This window comes from Sturnira hondurensis, unplaced genomic scaffold (genome assembly GCF_014824575.4).
Source record: "Sturnira hondurensis isolate 20B ecotype Veracruz unplaced genomic scaffold, ASM1482457v3 Scaffold0006496, whole genome shotgun sequence".
NCBI lineage: Eukaryota > Metazoa > Chordata > Mammalia > Chiroptera > Phyllostomidae > Sturnira > Sturnira hondurensis.
Window position 1 is genome coordinate 23,487,169 of NW_028079127.1, and position 18,985 is coordinate 23,506,153.

General features: G+C 44.1%; 1 protein-coding gene across 2 annotated transcripts in view; it reads right to left on the reverse strand.

Moving 5' to 3' along the window:
* Window positions 1-18,985, reverse strand: part of STEAP3 (STEAP3 metalloreductase) — a 54,679-nt gene that overhangs the window by 14,842 nt on the left and 20,852 nt on the right. Inside the window, exons 2-4 of one of the 2 annotated variants that reach the window (XM_037049894.1) lie at window positions 8,901-9,400; window positions 6,846-7,373; window positions 1,324-1,488 (exon numbers count right to left, since the gene is read on the reverse strand). In XM_037049894.1, coding sequence (XP_036905789.1) covers window positions 1,324-1,488; window positions 6,846-7,373; window positions 8,901-9,392 — 1,185 coding nt within the window. In that variant the 5' untranslated portion in view covers window positions 9,393-9,400. Of the gene's footprint in view, window positions 1-1,323; window positions 1,489-6,845; window positions 7,374-8,900; window positions 9,402-18,985 lie in introns of both variants that reach the window. The other variant, XM_037049893.1, reaches the window with a different exon arrangement.

Genomic DNA, 18,985 nt, shown 5'->3' on the forward strand with positions numbered 1-18,985 from the left:
GAGGATTAGTGGCATATATAAAATTCTTTTTCTCCCTCTAATGCTGGCATGTATTGGCCCTGATCACTCAACTGGGGACCTTCCAGGATAAGCAGAGCCAGTAAGAATCAGAAACGGACACACTTAAAAAAAAAAAAACACATCACAGCTCTGTTTTATTCTAAGGTACATAAGTAGTCCTAATCAAGGAAAATTAATTTGGATTACATAAGAGCACTTCACTGTCATTGTCCCTCTTTGAATCCTGTACTCTGTTCTCACTGCAAAGAGAAGATTGCAACAGATTTTTGTTGATGATGGGGTGGCTATGATAGCTACTCTCTGTCCTTTGGATAGGATAGTGGGGGAGAATCCAGTACTAGTCACATCCACAGGAGGAGATGAGTTAATTCACCAACACTGAGGGGCTGATCCCGTACTCTTCACGTGAACAATGGCAGATGGCAAAGAAATGTAAAAGGGTCCAGCCCTGCTGTCCCTATAAGTGAAGTGTGGCTGTGCCTGTCTTGTTCCCTGTCACATCCCAGGCCTAGCACTATGGCTGGCACACAGTAAGTGCTCAGTAATCAGTTATTGAATGAATAAATGCATAGAGCACCTTTTGTCATAGTGGCATCTCTCAAAGCACACTTTGTGGAGTGCAGATAGTGCCAATGCTCAGATAAGTCTGGTTAACAAGGGTTGCTGTAGACATTACTAGAGTCTTCAATGTGCCAAAGTGCAATGTGTCTCTCTTGGGAGAAACAAACCTTTAATCAAATTCCTCAGACTACAGACCTCTTTTTCTCTAAATTAGTCATAGGAATGGTGTCATTTGGGAAATACTGTGTTTCATCCCTAGCAACTAGTGATCCCTATGCTTACCTCCCTGTGCCCTGCCCAAATCAAGAGGTGAAAGGGACCGACAGGGCCAGGTTGAGAGGGGGTGCTGGGGGCCTGGCTAGGCTTGCTCACTGGCTCACTGACTTCCAGCTAGACCAGTGAGATGTCCAATGATGGCACATAATAAGATTTTGTTCAAGAAGCTCAAAAAATGTAGAAATTGATACTACTTAATCCAGGTTTCAGTGTTCTGTTGTCTAATTTTTTCACACGCTTATATCTGGTTTCCACAGATGTCAGAAGGATGGGCTTTTCCCAGGCAGCCCCTTTATGGGGAGACCTGAATGGGCCCTCAGGGCCTGGAAGCCCCTGGCATCTGACCTAGCAGCCCTGTTGTCTGGATCATCACAACTGAGGCAGTTTGCAAAGAAAAGGCACCAGCCCACAAGAGGTGAGGCAAGGCCAGGCTGAGCCTCACTAATAGAGGCAGACCCACTTTACCTGAAAGAAGCTGAACTCCCTCCAGTTGAGTGAGTTGGCAATGGTTGGCAGTGAGGTGACAGCCAGTAGGGACAGCGTGCCAAGGGCCAGGACTCCCAGGGAGAGGTATATCTCCATCCGCCAAACATTTTCCTCAACCCAGAGGTGACTCTTGTTGGTCAAGACCTGATGTGGATAGAAGGAAAATCATGAACAGTGGGGCCGTGCTTGGTGCCCTGGGATGTGGGTGAGTGAACACCTTCAGATGTAAGACACAGAATGATGACTAACATTTCCATCACACAAAACACATACCTGGCTCTGTTGTAAGCTCTTTCCAAGTTTCAGATCCTCTAATCCTCACAACCACCTCACAAGGTAGAGGTCCCTCTTATCCCCATTTTACGGAACAGGGAAAAGGCAAAAAGATAAAGTACCTTCCCCATGGTCACACTCAACTGGGAGATGGCAGAGCTGGAGTCAGGGCCCAGACAGTCCGACTCCAATGGCATGGGCTACCTTCCCATGACTTTCACCGATCTGCCTGGGGCCAGTCAACCAGACTGGTCACGTGATCCAGGTGAGGGTCAGACAAGTCAACAAGACATACAGACCCTTCAAACATGATCATATCATCAGTTTTCTGATCCCAAAATCCCCACAGAAAAGAGGAAGAAGCTCTCCTATCTCAGAATCCTGTCAGCCAGATTCCCATGAGCCATCGGCCTGCTTTGTGGATGCTTTGCCTTCCTGGTCCCCCAACCCATCAGTATTTCCCCAGTCAGAGACTCTGGCTCACACTTTCCCACCCAGATCCCCATTCGTCTGATGCGTGTAGCTTTGGCTCACCACTGTCAGGCAAGAGAGACTGACAACCACTCAGTAAGCACACCAGAGAGCAGTTTTAAAGTACCGACTGTGTGTCAGGCCCTGGGCTGCAGAAAGCCAGGTTACCTACCCTCACAGAGCTTTGAGACCCCCCTCTGAGCTCTAGGGACACACAGATCTGAGATCATTGCAGGCCTGGAGATTTCTAGCCCCTTCCTCACAGCCCAGAGTATTTTTGCAGCTGAACCCCCTGCCAGCCTGACCGACACTCACACATACAGTGCACACATGAGGAAAACCTTATCAAGGTCCTTTCATTAGAACTACCAGTTCCAAACTAGACCAGGCAGCAGAGCTCCTGGAAGTCAAGGTGTTCTCTGAGAAACACCATGAAATACTGGTGCTTTAAATTCTACCAGCAGAACAAGAAAGAGTATTTCCATTAGGAAATATGATAATGCTTTAGTAGGCAGGCCTCTGCTTTGCAAAACAGAATGACTCATACAGGCTTTTGAGAAAGTATTTCAGCAGGAAAAAAATAGCCAAGCCCAGTTACCAGATAAAATATTAAAAATGAATCTACTGGGCTGAGCAAAATGGATGAAAGCTTATGAGATAAAGTTTTAAAAAACTGAGAAAAAGACATCTATTGGGTACTTTTCATGCAATTTGAGAAAAATGATTGCCTCTGTTCTAATTTGGGTGGGCTGGCTCATTCTGGTGTCTTTAAGCCTCAAAAGAACCAGGAGTCTAGGGACACAGCTTCTCATCCTGACTATGAGTCACACCAGTGATTCTGGGCTTCTTTTTCTCCACATGAGAGAGCTGGGTGAGGTCATGTCTAAAATCCTATGACTCTGCTAGTGTACCAAGCAAATGTCAGCAGCAGCTAGAAAGGTGGCTGATATTACCCCACAGAGGGCAGATGGCTGCTGTGTAACTGGTCCAAAGACATCTGACTCACAACTTTGCAGCGTTAAAAACCACCAAGTAAGTCATCTCCTTGTTGCAAGTTGTTTGTTCTTCAAGTATACTTTATTAGTCACTGTTTTCTGCATTTTGGAAAAATCAGGCAGTTAATGTCACAAATTAGAGTTTGGATGATTACACACATACCACACAGTTGCTTGCAAAATGCCTTGTTTTTCCCCTCTCACATTTCTACTCTGCAGGGATGCTGGGAAGGGGTGGGGGCAGAGGGGTGGCATGGGCGCAAAGGATGGCCTGCCTGAGGATCTGAATCCAGCCTGTGAACCCCAATGCTGTACTCAGGGCTTCCCGGTGCCCAGTGTCATACACAGCTGGAACACAGACCTAGCAGCTCTCCATTCCCCTGGTAATTCTCCCATGTTTGGAGTTCACCAAGGTGGCCACCTTGAGAGTGACGAGAGTGCTGTTCATCAACAGAAGACGAAATGGTGGCTGGCGTTCACATGGGATTCTGTCTTCCTGTAGGTTGCAGGTTACATGTTGAAGGTCCCAGGGCCAGGAGGACCAGCCGGGCTGCAGTGTCAGCCCCCCTCCATGCCCCAACTGTGGGTGATGAGTGGGAAGAAAGTGGTGCCAACTCAGAGAAGGGGGAGGCAGGATGTGGAAGGAGCAGCCCGTAGTGGGAGCCGGGGCAGGGTGAATAGCCTCACAGTCTCAAGGCCTGGGTTCCAGTGCCAGCTCTCCCCTGAGGGCAGTCATGGAATCCCAGCTACTGCAGAACAGCCTTAGATGTCCAGTCTCTGAGCCTGAGTACAAGGCTGATTTGCAGACTATCCAGCACCTGTTTGAACACCTCCAGGTCAGGCAACTCACCACTTCGGGCTGCTCTCTCTGCTCATGTTAATTCCCTGTCTTCCTCTAACCACCTCCCCTCCTCAACATACCCACTGAACCCTGGCTCTGCCCTCCAGAAATCTGCAGAACAAGTTTAAGCCCCTTTTTGCAGGACAGGCCTTTACTGTCTCTGAGAGTGATCTAGTCCCATGGGAGTGATGGTTGCCTGGCCACCTCCACTGGGGCCTCCAGCCCTAAAGAACTTTGGAACTGGGGGAAACTACCTGGCATGTGTCCCCTGTTCACTGGTATTTGCATCATGGCAACATGGAGTTTCACATACGATCAAGGGGAGCTTTGGTAGGGTAGAAAATTTAGAGAATGGCCATCAGAGGGTGGGGAATGAGTTTGTCTTGGGTTCTGGAAGGGAGCAGCATCACCTTCTTCCCTGCTCACTGCCTGAAATGCCTGCCACCCTGATCTGCTACCTCCCGGGCAGCAAACACTATACCAGTCCTGAAGAAACAATGCAGAGCTGCCCTTTACAGAAGAAAATGTCATCAAAGAGCATCAAAACATTAGCACTGGGAAAGACTTCGGTCCATATATCAGGGCCCTAAGAACAAAAGAGGGGTAGGCTGTGACTTGTTTAAGGTCAAGGTCTTTGTTCCAATCAGTGATGCTTGAGGACAAGAGCTCAGGGCTCTGGCCTTCAGACCCTCCAGGGCTCCCCAGCCAGCTAAGAGAAGGAACAAGACTGTCTAGTCTTATTCCCTCCTGTGACCCCAAGGCCTGGGAGAGTAGGTGCTCAGTGAATGAACGAGTTAATGGCTGGAGTTCTGGGATCATTTACTCAACTATTCATCTGTATTTGTTTTCCCTATAGAAAGCAGCATGGATATGAACATGGATCAGCAGACTGGCTGAATCTGAATCCCAGTTCTGCCACTTACTGACTGTGTGATTTTGGTCAAGTTACTTACTCAATTTTCTCATTTGTAAAATAAGGGTAGTACAGTGTCTGGCTTATAGGGATGAGATATGGGTAAAATGGATTCATACTGAAGCCCTGGCTAGTGTGGCTCAGTGGATTAAGCACCAGCCTGTGGACCCAAATGTCACTGGTTAAATTACCAGTCAGGGCACATGCCTGGGTTACAGGCCAGGTCCCCAGTTAGAGGCATGCAAGAAGCAACAGATCGATGTACCGTGCACACTGATGTTTCTCTCCCTCTCTTTCTCCCTCTTTTCCCCTCTCTCTAAAATCAAATTTAAAAAAAAAAAAAAGAATTCACGCTGAGGATGGAAAGCCCAGCAAGCTCTTTTGAAAGGTTAGTGATTATTATTTTCCCCCTTCCTCTCTTTTTCAGCAGGCATGTCACTTCTCCACCTGAAGTTTGGGGGTTCTCCCTTTTGCTTATGAAAGCCCAAGCCCACAGATACACAGTGCCAGGTGTCCGTGGGTGGGAAAGGACAAGGGCATTTGAGAAGCTGCCAGCAGGGAAGCCAAGAATGAGTAGGGCTCAGATCTGTGGTTCACAGGCAGTGACCCAACATGACCTCCTGGTTCTGCTCTGGGATGTGGCCCAGCCACTGAAAGGACAGCTTCATGGTGGGTACACCTGGGGAAGGCACAGCTCCTCCAGAATCCCTGCATTCTCCCCAGCTGGAACAGAAACTGCAACGACCATCTGGGCTGGAAAGAGGGGTGGATGACAAGTGTCTCACTGGTACCTGGACCGAACTCTGCTGGGTGACTAGTGTCCTGGAGTGGGTGGGCCCCATATACCAGTCTGGAGGCTGGGGACTGGCAGAGTTAAGCAGGTTGGGGAAACCACTGAAAGGCAGTGTCACTTGCAGACCTCAGTTTGAGACTCAGAATCAGGCCCTGGGAGCTTATATACCAGGAGAGAGCACCAGGGGCCTGTTTCTGTGGGTACAGCTCCCAGCTGATGCTGTCTGTGTTGCTGCCTGGCTTGGCCCGAAAGCCCACCCATTCCCTAGGAATCCTGCTAGCAAAAGAGCAGCATGTAGGTTTCTTAAATGAGTGAAAAATTACTTCCCCCACCAAAAATAATCTCGCTCCTGTAGCCTTCTACATCTCAGTTCATGGCAACACCATTCCTCCAGGTGTTCAGGCCAAAAACTAGGAGTCATCTTTGATAACCCCCAAGTCCATCAGCAATGATGTGTACTCCAGCTTCAATGCTGCCCCACCCCTCCGCTGCTTCCACCCCACTCTAAACCTCCATTGCCTTGTGTCTGGGATCCCACACAGCCTTTCAGTATTCTCTCAGCATCTGCCTCTGGCCCCCTATTGTCTATTCTCCACCAACATCTAGAGTGAGCCAGTTAAAGCACCAGATGGATCATCAGTCCTCTAATAAAAAGCTTTGCTGACCCCTTATTTTACTGAGTCTAAGGCCAAAGCCCTCCTCAGCCTTCAAGGCTTCCTTGGTCTGGCTTCAACCTGTCAGGCCACATTCCTCTCTTCCTTGCTCAACTCCAGCCACATGGTTTCCTGGCTGATCCTCCTGTGTGCCAGGCAGCACACACCTGAAGCCTGTGCTGCTCCCTTGCTAGCTGCAGGCTCACTCTCACCCTTACCTTTGCTCACCTGTCACCCCTCAGCAAGGCCTCCCCAGACCACCCTGTAAAACTGAACCCCACTGCTCTCCCTACTTGATTTTTCTCCTTAGCATTCACAACCTTCTGAAAATCCTCTATAACTTACTGCTGTATTCAGTTAAGTCTCCCCTGCCTTGGCTGTGCTCATGAGCAAAGGGATTTTCATATTTTGTTCACTCACACTCAAAACTTTAGGCTGCAGGACATGGGCACTGCCCAGTCAGGGAATAATCACAGGCTAGTGACAAAGATGAGACAGTGACTGGCGGGCTGCAGCCACAGGCATGACTGGCCTTTGTACTAGGCATTGATGTGGGCTATACCTGCTTGATGGCGAGGTTGACCAGATCATAGCGGTAGGAGAGGCGCACAGGCAGACAGACGCTGTAGATGGCGTGCAAGGCAGCACAGAAGAAGCTGAGCAGGCCAATCTGCTTGCGGTGCTGCAGCCAGTGGTCCAGCCAGTCGGGGAAGCGGTGGTACTTGGTGCCGCGCCACAGCTGCAGGGTGGCTGCCAGCGTGCCTGGCAGGTAGACCAGTGACAGCAACACATAGGCCACACACGGCAGAGTTGTGTTGACCACAGACAGGGGGAGCTTGTAGAACTTGTTCTTGCCCTCCTGTACGTAGGGCTGCAGCACATCCCGGATGAAGTTGTAGGCGTAGAAGAACAAGAAGAGCCACAGGGCCAGGATGGTAGGTACCTTCCAGCTTGGGAGGAGGTGCAGAGGCATGGCCTCTACCTCCCGGGCTGCGGCCAGGGAACCCATGTCCACGGGCGTGAAACCCATGGTGTGAGCCAACTCTGAGACAACACGCTTGGCTTCTGGCTGGTCACAACAGATGGGCACCTGTGGGAGGAAGGAGAAGGGGAATCAAACAGGCCACTGGGGTAGGCACAGCCTCAGAGAGCATCAGGGCCAAACTTCCCACTGAGCATCTGGAAAACTGAGGCTCAGCTATGCCAGTTAATGGTATAGCTGAGAGCAGAAGTAGCTCTGACTCCCAGGCCAGGGGTATTTCCTTGCCTTCTTGGGGTCTCCCAGACTTGGCTGGGCAATGCCCATTACTCAAGAAGAGCACCCAGGGCTTACCTAGCAGTGAACATTTTGCCAAGTTCATTACCATCAGCCTCCACCTAACCACCCTCATGTGCCCTTGGAATAGGTGCTTCAAGGACTGTGGTCTGCCCTGAGGCTTTGCATGTGGCCGTGAGTGTAGTTCTATCCCTCAGTCCGGAAGTGTCTCTTTTGATCATGTTTCTCAGCCCCCTATGGCCCTCAGCCAACACACAAGGTCTTCCACAAGCCAGCCCTGGACTCGTAATCCACTGCTTCCCACCATGGGCCTTGCCAACGTTGCTATGGTCAGTCTGGTCTACCAACACTGACGCAACACAAATTGTACTGGCTTTACATCTGCTATCCCTCAGCCCTGCCACAGGCCTATAGATAGGTACAATTGTCCCAATTTTTCAGGTGAGGAAACTGAGGTCTGTGCCTTTGCAAGATGTCTCCTCAGCCTGGAATGCCCTTCCGCTCCCTGTGCATAACAACATGAGGTGGGCCAGGGCCAAGGTCAACCTCAAAGTCTTCCCTAGCCAGATGCTAGTTCTCTTCCCTCCAGGCCCTTTCAGCTAACACTCTCCTACTGTTCCTGGCCTGTCTGCACACATGAACCCTATAATGCAAGCTACATAGATGGCCCATAGATGCTCTCCTACAGCCTGGCATGGAGCTGTTCACGGGAGGCATTGGGTCTGAACTCACTGGAAGTTCTCACACACATGTAGATCCCAGCTCATTCCTCCAGAAAAATGCTTGGCCTCTTGATATTAAAAACTACCTTGTCTTGCTAAGACCTCTTGCTAAGAACTGTATGCAGCTCTGGCTACTCTCTGGAGCCATTTTCTACCCTCAGAAAAACCTGCTATTGACTATTTTGAGAAATCGACTCAGTTCTTGGAATAAACAAATGAAAGGATGCAACACGCGCACTTCTTCAGGGCTTGGCATTTAAGCGTGCTACTTTCTCTCTTCTGAGTCCAATTTTAAAAGCGAAGTTTCTTTTCTTCTCCACTCTAATCATAAAAAAGTCATCAGCCTTTTCCTCCTTGCCCCCTAGGTAATCAAGTTACCATAGAAGAAAGAATATGAATTTCAAATTCATAGGCTCTGGGTTCAAATCCCAGCTCACCAATTGTGGGATTTGGCATAAGTTCACACACATCGAATTTCTCCTCTGTAAAATAGAACTTTGCAGTGATGTGAAATGAGTTGAGATAATGAGCACAAAGAGCTTAGTATTCTGAGGGCCCTCAAGGAAAATTAGCCATTTATAATTATTATTATGATGGTTGTTATTCCCCCAGCACCTACCTGCCGGTTCCCATCTCTTGGGCCAGCCTGCAGTGTCCAGGCAGAGATGACATTGAAGGCCTTGACCACTGTGCAGGTGGGGAAGAGGGAGGCCAGGTACTCAGCATTGGACTCATGGTTCTGAAGGTGTTCCTGCTCTGTAGGATTGCTCACATCCACCAATATCTTGCCGGCCAGCTGGTCACTGAGACCACACAGTGAGGAGTAGTGCTCCCGGAACGTGGCCACAAAGATGACCTCAGGGGAGCCTATCGCCTCTGCCTGGAAAGTCACTTGTGCTGCTGATGGGAACAGCCCAACGATGCGTTTGGGGTTGCGGCTTCCCACCACCACGCTGAAGCCAGAGGCCACCAGGCGTGTGGCCAGGGAGCGGGCAAAGTCCCCACTACCCAGGATGCCCACTTTGGGGGCCTTATTGGAGGCCTCAGCCAGGCTGCCATCACTATCCACCAGGTGGCGGCTGATCAGTGGCTTGTCCATCTCTCCTGGCATTTTATTGGCTGGAAGAGAAAAGAGGAACCTGGTCAATGCAGGGCTCCTGGACTGTCCTTCCAACACCTCTGTCTCTTGTTCCTTGTAACTACATGGTGCTCAAACATTCACCCAACAGGCCTTCATGAATGCTAACAGGTGCTAGCATGGGGGGACAAGCTGAATGAGACCCAGCCCCTCCCTGAGGAACACACACATTCAGTAAGAAGAAGTGGAAGGACCTCTGCCCTCCACCCTTTGTCCTTCCTCCTAAATGATTTATTTGGGACAAATTTGCAAGAGTGAGAGTTCTGAGAAAGAAGGGTATAGAATTTCCACAATCACACTGTGCAATGCCACGGTTATTTTCAAAAGAATTACGTGGCAGACGGTGTTACTATCCATAGTGACTGTTAAATCCCAACCTCGCCATAGCCGAGTGTCATCCTTGATTGCCAAGAAAGGTAGACATAGTCTCCTGCTTATTTACATTATACATTTTGGAATGGTATCTTTGATGCTGTTCCTTAACTAGATGTTGAGCAGCTTGAGGACAAGGACCTTATCTTATTTGACTTTGGATCTCACCATTTGCAACAAGGCTGGTGCTCAGTACTCTCTGAATGAATGAATACGTAATGAAATCCCACTCTCTGGGAGTAAGGTGGAAGTGAGTCATGACATTGAATGGATCCTGAGATTGGGTGGGTGCCCTGGGATCTCCTTCACTGAGCCTGAGGTATGAGTAGACATGGAGAAAACTCTGGACTTGAAGCAAGAGTTTATAGTAAAATTATTGGGAAAAGTTATATTTTAATTGTCACCAAGTTTTCACCAAAATTTGCTATCTCCTTTATGCACAAATGTAAGCAAAAACCATAGGAGAAGTCACAATGAGTCTGTCACCCATACTGACCAATGTGACAGCAGAAACTTAATTGTGAAAGTTTTCTAAATATTGCTTAAACTTATCACTAATTTAAAATCATTGTAAATAAGATCCTCTAAATATACAGAGCATCTAAACATATAAATATATAAATATGAGCATCTAAATATATAAAGACAGAGGTCAGTATGGAAACATTAGACAGCCCTGCAGCCTCCTTATGAGTACCTGGAACATTCCCTAGGATAGATCATACGTTAGGTCATAGAACAAATCTTAACACATTGAAGAAGGTTGAAATCATATAAAATATCTTTTCTGACCACAAGAATATGAAACTAGACATCAGTAACAGGAGAAGAACTGAAAATTTCACAAATGTGTAGAAATTAAATGATACACCCTGAACAACCAATGAGTCAAAGAAGAAAACAAAGGGAAATAAAAAAAAGTCTTGAGACAAATGAAAATAGAAACCCAAACTTTTGTGATGCAGCAAAAGCCGTTCTAAGTTATTCATAGCTTAATTAAGAAAAAAAGATCTCGAAAAACTTAACTTTAACAAATTAAATCCAAAGTTAGCAGAAGAAAAGAACAAAAAGATCAGAGTGGAAATAAATGAACTATAAGCTAGAAAAACAATAAAAGAAAATCAATAAAACTATGACAAGGTTTTTTGAAAACTAAACAAAACTGATAAATCTTTAGCAAGACTAAAAAAAGAAAATAAATACAATAAAAATAAAACAGGAGAAATTACTACTGATACTACAGAAATAGAAAGAATCATAAGAGACTATAATGAACAATTATATGCCAATGAATTGGATAACCTAGAAGAAATAGATAAATTCCTAAAAAAAAAACATGCAATCTACTAAGAACAGATCATTAAGAAATAGAAAATCTGACAGGCAAATAAGGAATAAGAATATTGAATCATTAATTAAGATATTCCAAAGACAAAGCCCAAGATTGTATGGCTCAATGGTAAATTCTACAAAACATTTAAAGAAGAATTAATGCCAGTCATTCTCAAACTATTCCACAAAATTGAAGAGGAGGAAACACTTCCAAGCTCATTGTGTGAGGCCAGCATTACTCAGATACCCAAAATAAGAACACTGCAAGAAAAGAAAATTATGGGACAATATCCCTGATGAACACAGATGCAAAAATTCTCAACTTCTGGCCAAGATGGAGATGTAGGTAGATACACTTTGCCTCCTCGGACAACCAAAAGAAGGACAATAGATTTAAAAACAAAAAATAACCAGAACTGCCAGAAAATCAAATTGTATGAAAGTTTGACAACCAAGGAGTTAAAGAAGAAACATTCATTCAGACTGGTAGGAGGGGCAGAGATGGTAGCCAGGGCAAAGAGGACATGTGACATGGTGGCTGTAGGACAGGGTGGATGAGGCAGCAGCTGATGGACTGAGTGGTCCCACATTTTGATGTGGATAAATTGGGAGGAATAACTGGGGAGTGAGATAGACAGTGTGACTCAGGGTTTCAGTGTGAAGAAAGAAAGCCTCAAAACCTATGGCTGTAAATATCTGTGTGGGTTGTGGCAGAGGGAGAAACTTCCAGCCTCACAGAGGAGTTCATTAGAGAGACCGACAGGGCCCTAAAACATACACAGACCCACCCACCAGGAAATCAGTACCAGAAAGTCCCAATTTGCTTATGGGTAGTGGCAGATGTGACTGAAAGCTGGCCAAGAGCCAAGCAACCAGCATTATTCCCTCTTGGACCCCTCCCCTATATACCACACAGTGCAGCCAAGAGGATTGGTTGCCCAGCCTTGGTGAATACCTAGACTCCACCCATTACAACATAACAGGTATGCTGAGGCAAAGAAACATAGCCCAAATGAAAGAACAGATCAAAGCTCCAAAAATAGAAATAAGCGACGAAGAGATAGCCAGTCTATCAGATGCACAGTTCAAAACACTGGTAATCAGGATGCTCACAGAACTGGTGGTGCATGGTCACAAAACAGATGAAAAAGTGAAGGCTGTGCACAATAAAATAAAGAAAAATATACTGGTAACCAACAGTGACAGGAAGGAGACTGGGACTCAAATAAACAGTTTGGGCTAAAAGGAATAAATAAACATTCAACCAGAATGAAATGAAGAAACAAGAATTCAAAAATTGAGGAGAGGCTTAGGAACTTCCACGGCAACTTTAAATGTCCCAACATCTGAATCATAGGGGTGCCAGAAGGAGAAGAGGAAGAGCAAGAATTGAAAACTTGATCCAGCCAAGATGGAGGCATAGGTAGACACACTGCCTCCTCACACAACCAAAATAAGGACAACAACAACTTAGAAACAAAAAACAACCAGTACTGACAGAAAATTGAACTATATGGAAGTCCAACAATCAAGGAGATAAAGTAGACACATTCATCCAGATGGGTAGGAGGGGTAGAGCTGAGCCGCTCAGTGGAGAGGGGTCCCGGCAAAGTGGTGGCTGGTGGATGGCCAGTTGGCAGATCTGCAAGGCAGCAGCTGGCAGATCCTGGGCATGCAAGGAGTGGCTGGAGGACCCAGTGAGGTGGCGGATTGTGGAGGGGCACAGCTCACAAGGTGGCTAGTGGACTAGGCAGTCCCGCATGCAGATAAACCAGGCGAAACTGGGGAGCCAGACAGACAGTGCAACCCAGGGCCCCAGCGTGGTGAAATAAAGCCTCAAAAACACTGATTGAAAACACCTGTGGGGGTTGAGGGGCACAAGAAACTCCCAGCCTCACAAGAGAGTTCCTTGGTGAGACCCACCAGGTCCTAGAACATACACAAGCCCACCCACACAGGAATCAGCACCAGAAGGGCCCAATTTGCTTGGGGGAAGCAGGGGAAGTGACTGAAATTCGACAGAGAGAAGAGCAAGAACCATTGCTCCCTCTCGGACCCCCCCCCCGCCCCACAAACAGCATCACAACAAAGTGACTGGGTTGCCCCACCCTGGTGAACACCTAAGGCTCTGCCCCTCACTATGTAACAGGTGCATCAAGACAAAAAAAATGGCCCAAATGAAAGAACAGATCAAAGCTCCAGAAAAAAGACAACTAAGCAATGAGGAATAGCCAACCTAACAGATGCACAGTTCAAAGCACTGGTGATCAGGATGTTCACAGGATTGGTTGAATGTGGTTGCAAATTAGATGAAAAAAATGAAGACTATGCTAAGTGAAATTAAGGAAAATGCACAGGGAACCAATAGTGATGGGAAGGAAACTGGGACTCAAATCAGTGGAGTGGACCAGAAGGAAGAAAGAAACATCCAATCAGAAAAGAATGAAGAAATGAGAGTTCAAAAAATTGAGGAGAGGCTTAGGAACCTCCAGGTCAGTTTTAAATGTTCCAACATCGGAATTATAGGGGTGCAAGGAAGAGAAAAGGAAGAGCAACAAGTGGAAAACTTATTTGAACAAATAATAAAGGAGAACTTCCCCAGTCTGGCAAAGGAAATAGACTTCCAGGAAGTCCAGGAAGCTCAGAGAGTCCCAAAGAAGGTGGACCCAAAGAGGAACACATCAAGGCACATCACAATTACATTAGCCAAGATTAAAATGAAGGAGAGAATCCTAGAAGCAGCAAGAAATAAAGAGTCAGTTACCTACAAAGGAGTTTTTATCAGACTGTCAGCTGATTTCTCAAAAGAGACCTGACAGGCAAGAAGGAGCTGGAAAGAAGTATTCCAAGTCATGAAATCCAAAGACCTACATCCAAGATTGCTTTATCCAGCAAAGCTTTCATTTAGAATGGAAGGGCAGATAAAGTGCTTCTCAGATAAGGTCAAGTTCATGGAGTTCATCATCACCAAGCCCTTATTATATGAAATGTTAATGGGACTTATCTAAGAAAAAGAAGATAAAAAACATGTACAGTAAAATGACAGCAAACTCACAGTTATTAACAACCACACCTAAAACAAAAACAAAAACAAAAACAAAAACAAACTAAGCAAACAACTAGACCAGGAACAGAACCACAGAAATGGAGACCACATGGAGGGTTAGCAACAGGGGAGTGGGAGGAGGAGAAAGTGGGGAAAGGTACCGAGAATAAGTAGCATAGATGGTAGGTAGAACATAGATGGGGGAGGACAAGTATAGTATGGGAAATGTAGAAGCTAAAGAACGTATAACTATTGACATATGGACATGAAGTAAAGAGGGGAAATGTGGGTGGGAGGGGGTGTGCAGGGTGGAGGGGAGTGAAGGGGGAAATGGGACAACTGTAATAGCATAAGCAATAAAATATATTTAATAAAAGAAATTGAAAACTTATTTGAAAAAATAATGAAGAACTTCCCCAATCTGGCAAAGGAAATAGACTTCCAGGAAGCCTAGACAGTCCCAAAGAAGTTAGATCCAAGGAGAAACACACCAAGACAGATGATAATTAAATTACCTAAGATTTAAATATAAGGAGAGAATCTTAAAAGCAGCAAGTAAAAAGGAGATAGTTACCTACAAAGAAGTTTCCATGACACTCTCAGCTCATTTCTCAAAAGAAACCTTGCAGGCAAGAAGGGTCTGGAAGGAAGTATTCCAAGTCATGAAAGGCAAGGACCTACATCCAAGATTACTCTATCCAGCAAAGTTATCATTTAGAATGGAAGGGCAGATAAAGTGTTTCCCAGATAAGGTCAAGTTAAAGGAATTCATCATCACCAAGCTTGCATTATATGAAATATTAAAGGGGCTTATCTAAGAAAAAGAAGATGATAAAAAATTTGAACAGTAAAATGACAACAAACTCACAATTATCAATAACTGAACTGCCCTGGCTGGCGTAGCCCTGGCTGGCGTAGCTCAATGGATTGAGTGCGGGCCTGCGAACCAAAGGATCACAATTTGATTCCCAGTCAGGGCACATGCCTGGGTTGCAGGCCAGTTCCCAGCAGGGGATGCACGAGAGGCAACCATACATTGATGTTTCTTTCCATCTCTCCTTCCCTTCCCCTCTAAAAAAATAAAATATTAAAAAAAATAATAACTGAACCTAAAAAAAACCCAAAACAAACTAAGCAAACAACTAGAACAGGAACAGAATCATAGAAATAGAGCTCACATAAAGGGTTATCAGTAGGGAGAAGGCAGACACAGAATGGGGGAAAAGGTACAGGGAATAAGAAGCATAAATAGTAGGTACAAAATAGACACAGGGAAGTTAACAGTATAGAAAATGGAGACACCAAAGAACTTATATGCACTACCCATGGACATAAACTAAGGTGAGGGGATGCTGGTGAGATTGGGGCTGCAGGGCAGAGGAGAATAAAAAGGAGGGAAAAATGGGACAGCTGTAATAGCACAATCAATAAAATATATTTTTAAAAAATTCTCACCAAAATACTAGCAAACAGAATTCAATGGCACATTAAAGGAATCCTATACCATGATCAAGTGGGATTTATCCCTGGAATGTAAGGATGTTTCAACATATAAAGCCATAAATGTGATATTAACAGAATTAGGGATAAAAGTCATAGGACCACCTTAATAGATGCCAGAAAATGCATTTGACAAAACTGAACATCCTTTCATGTTTAAAAAAACTCTCAAGAAAACAGGTATAGAAGAAATGTACCTCAACACAGTAGAGGCCACATATGACAAGTCCACCACCTCACATCATATTCAATGGTAAAAAGCTAGAAGCTTTCACTCTAAGGTAAGGATGGCTACTTTTTTCACTTCTACTCAACATAGCACTAAAAGTCCTAGCCAGATTTAAGGAAGTAAATAAATAAAAGGCATCCAAATTGGAAAAGAAGTAAAATTGTCACTATTTGCAGATGACATGATGTTACATACAGAAAATCCTAAAGAGTCCACAAAAAAAAGAAAATTGTTAAAACTAGGAAACTAATTCAGGAAGTTACAAGATACAAAGATCAATCTACAAAAATCATCTGTGGTTGTAGCCACTAACAATGAACTATCTAAAAAAGAAATTTTAGGAATTTCATTAAAAAAATTTTTTAAAAATGTAGGGATCAGAAGAATATTGTAAAAATGTCCACACTGCCCAAAGTGATCTACAAATTCAAAGCAATCTCTATCAAAATTCCAATGACATTTTTTACAAATATAGAGAAAATAATCTTAAGATTATACAAAAGACCCCAAATAGCTAAAGCAATCTTGGGCAAGAACATATCATACTTCCTGATTTCAAACTATATTACAAAGCTATGTTAATCAAAATAGTATAGTACTGGCATAAAAACAGATACATAAGACTAATGGAATAGAGTAGACCACCCAGAAATAAACAAACACTTATAAAGTCAACTAATCTTTGACAAAAGTGCCAAGAATATACAATGGGGAAACAACATTCTCTTTAACAAATGGTGTTCGGAAAACTACATATCCTCATACAAAAGAATGAAACTGGACCTTTATTTTACACTATACATACATATCAACTCAAAAGGATTAAAAACTTAAATATTAGACCTGAAATTTACAACACCTAGAAGAAAAGACAGAAAAAATATCTATGATGTTGGTTTTGATGACAATTTTTTGGATGACATGAACAGCACAGAGAACAAAAGCAAAAATAAACAAGTGGGACTACCTCAGTCAAAAAAGTTTTGCATAACAAAGTAATCAACAAAGGAAAAGGCAACCTATGGAATGGGAGAAAATATTTGTAAACCACTTACCTGGTAAATATCAGTCTAGTATATATATCCAATAATATCCAAAAACATAAGAAACTCATAGAACTCAATAGTAAGTTGTGTGATATAATCAGATATATATATAATCAGAGATATATATCAGATACTAGTTATCATATATATATACATATATATATCACTATATATGTATATATAGCTGATAATATATATATCTGATGATCCTTTACCAGATACATATATATATCTGATAATATCCAAAAATATAAAAAACTCATGCAACTCAATAGTAAAAAAAAATTGGCGTGGGGGGGTAGGAAGCAAAATAATCTAATTAAAAACTGGCAAAGGACCTGAATAGGCATTTTCCCAAAGAAGAAACACAAATGGCTAATAGGTACATGCTTAAAACATGCTCAATATCACTCATCATTAGGGAAATATAAACAAAACCACAATAAATAATACTTCACACCAGTTAGGATGACTATTATCAAAAAGTCAAAAGGTAATAAATGTTGGCAAAAATGTAGGAAAAAGGGAACCTTTGTATGCTGGTAGGAGTGTACAGCCTCCACAGAAAACAGCATGGAGGCTCCTCAAAAAATTAAAAATAATACTATCCTATGATCTAGCAATCCCTCTTCTGGGTATTTATCCAAAAGAAATAAAGTCACTACCTTGAAGAGAATTCCACAGCCTATGTTCACTGCAGCATTATTCACAGCAGCCAAAACATGGGAATAACTTGAGTGTCTGCTGATGGATGAATAAAGACAATGTGGCCTGTATATACAATGGAGTATTATTCAGCTTTAAAAGAGAAACACATTCTGTGGGACATTATACTGTGTGAAATAAGCCTAACACAGAAAAACATATATTACACGATCTCAGTCATATGTGGAATCTAAAAAAGTCAGACTCGGAAGCAGAGAAGAATGGGCTGAGGGGTGGGAGAAATGAGGAGATTTGGTCAAAGGGTACAAACTTTCACTTACAAGATGAGTAAGTTCTGGAGACCTAATCTAATGTGCAGCATGGTGACTATAGCTAATAATACTGCATTGCACACTTGAAACTTGGTAAGAGGACAGGGAGATCTCCAGTGTTCCTAACACAAAGAAATGGGTACTATGCGTGAGGTAATGAATATGTTACTAGCTTGACTGTGGCAATTATTTTACAATGTATATGTATATCTAAACATCACACTGAATATCTTAAATATAAACAATTTTTATTTGTCAATCATACCTCCTTAAAGGCAGGGGAAAATTTAAATAAAACATAATCAAAGTTGATACTAGACCAGCCACTAGATCCTGTTATTTAATATACTAATAAGGAAGTACATAGAATATAAAATATATATTTAATATGCTAATAAAGGAAGCAAAGCATATCCTTTTAAAAAACATTTTAGAAGCTATGCTTCAATATAATTGGCTTCCTTTTTAACCCTGTTATTTTATTTTATACATGTAAGAGCATTATTCTGAGCTTCACCAGCCGATGAGTACCCAGGGGTCCCTGACACAGAAGCATTCAGAACTGTCGCCTGGAACTAGTGGAGCAGCAGGGATGGCTTTTAACACCCTGCCCAGATGTCTGCCTCTTCCCACTCCATAACCGTCTCCCGAGACCTGCTCAACACAAGCAAAGCAAAGTGGGTGGGGGGTTCCAGGTCTAATATGACGAGGAGCAGGGGCACCGAGAGACTGTGGCAGGCTCTGCCATGGAGCAGCTCTTGTCCTTGGACAAGCCCTGTGTTTCTCTGGGCATCCCACCTTTGTAAATGAAGTCACAATCTTTGCTAGGAGATGACAGATAATGCAATCCTAAAAGGCTTTGAAAGCTGTGACATGGACACTTTTCAAGGCAGCAGCGGCTTCTATTTATGAGATGTTCCCTATGTGCTGGATGCTGCCTTTCTACAAGGGATATCCAGTCCTCATAAGAACCCCATGAAATAGGCACCATTATTATCTCCAAGTTAAAGAGGGGGAAACTGAGTCTCAGAGAGGCCAAGGAACTTTCTCCAGGTGGCAGAGTG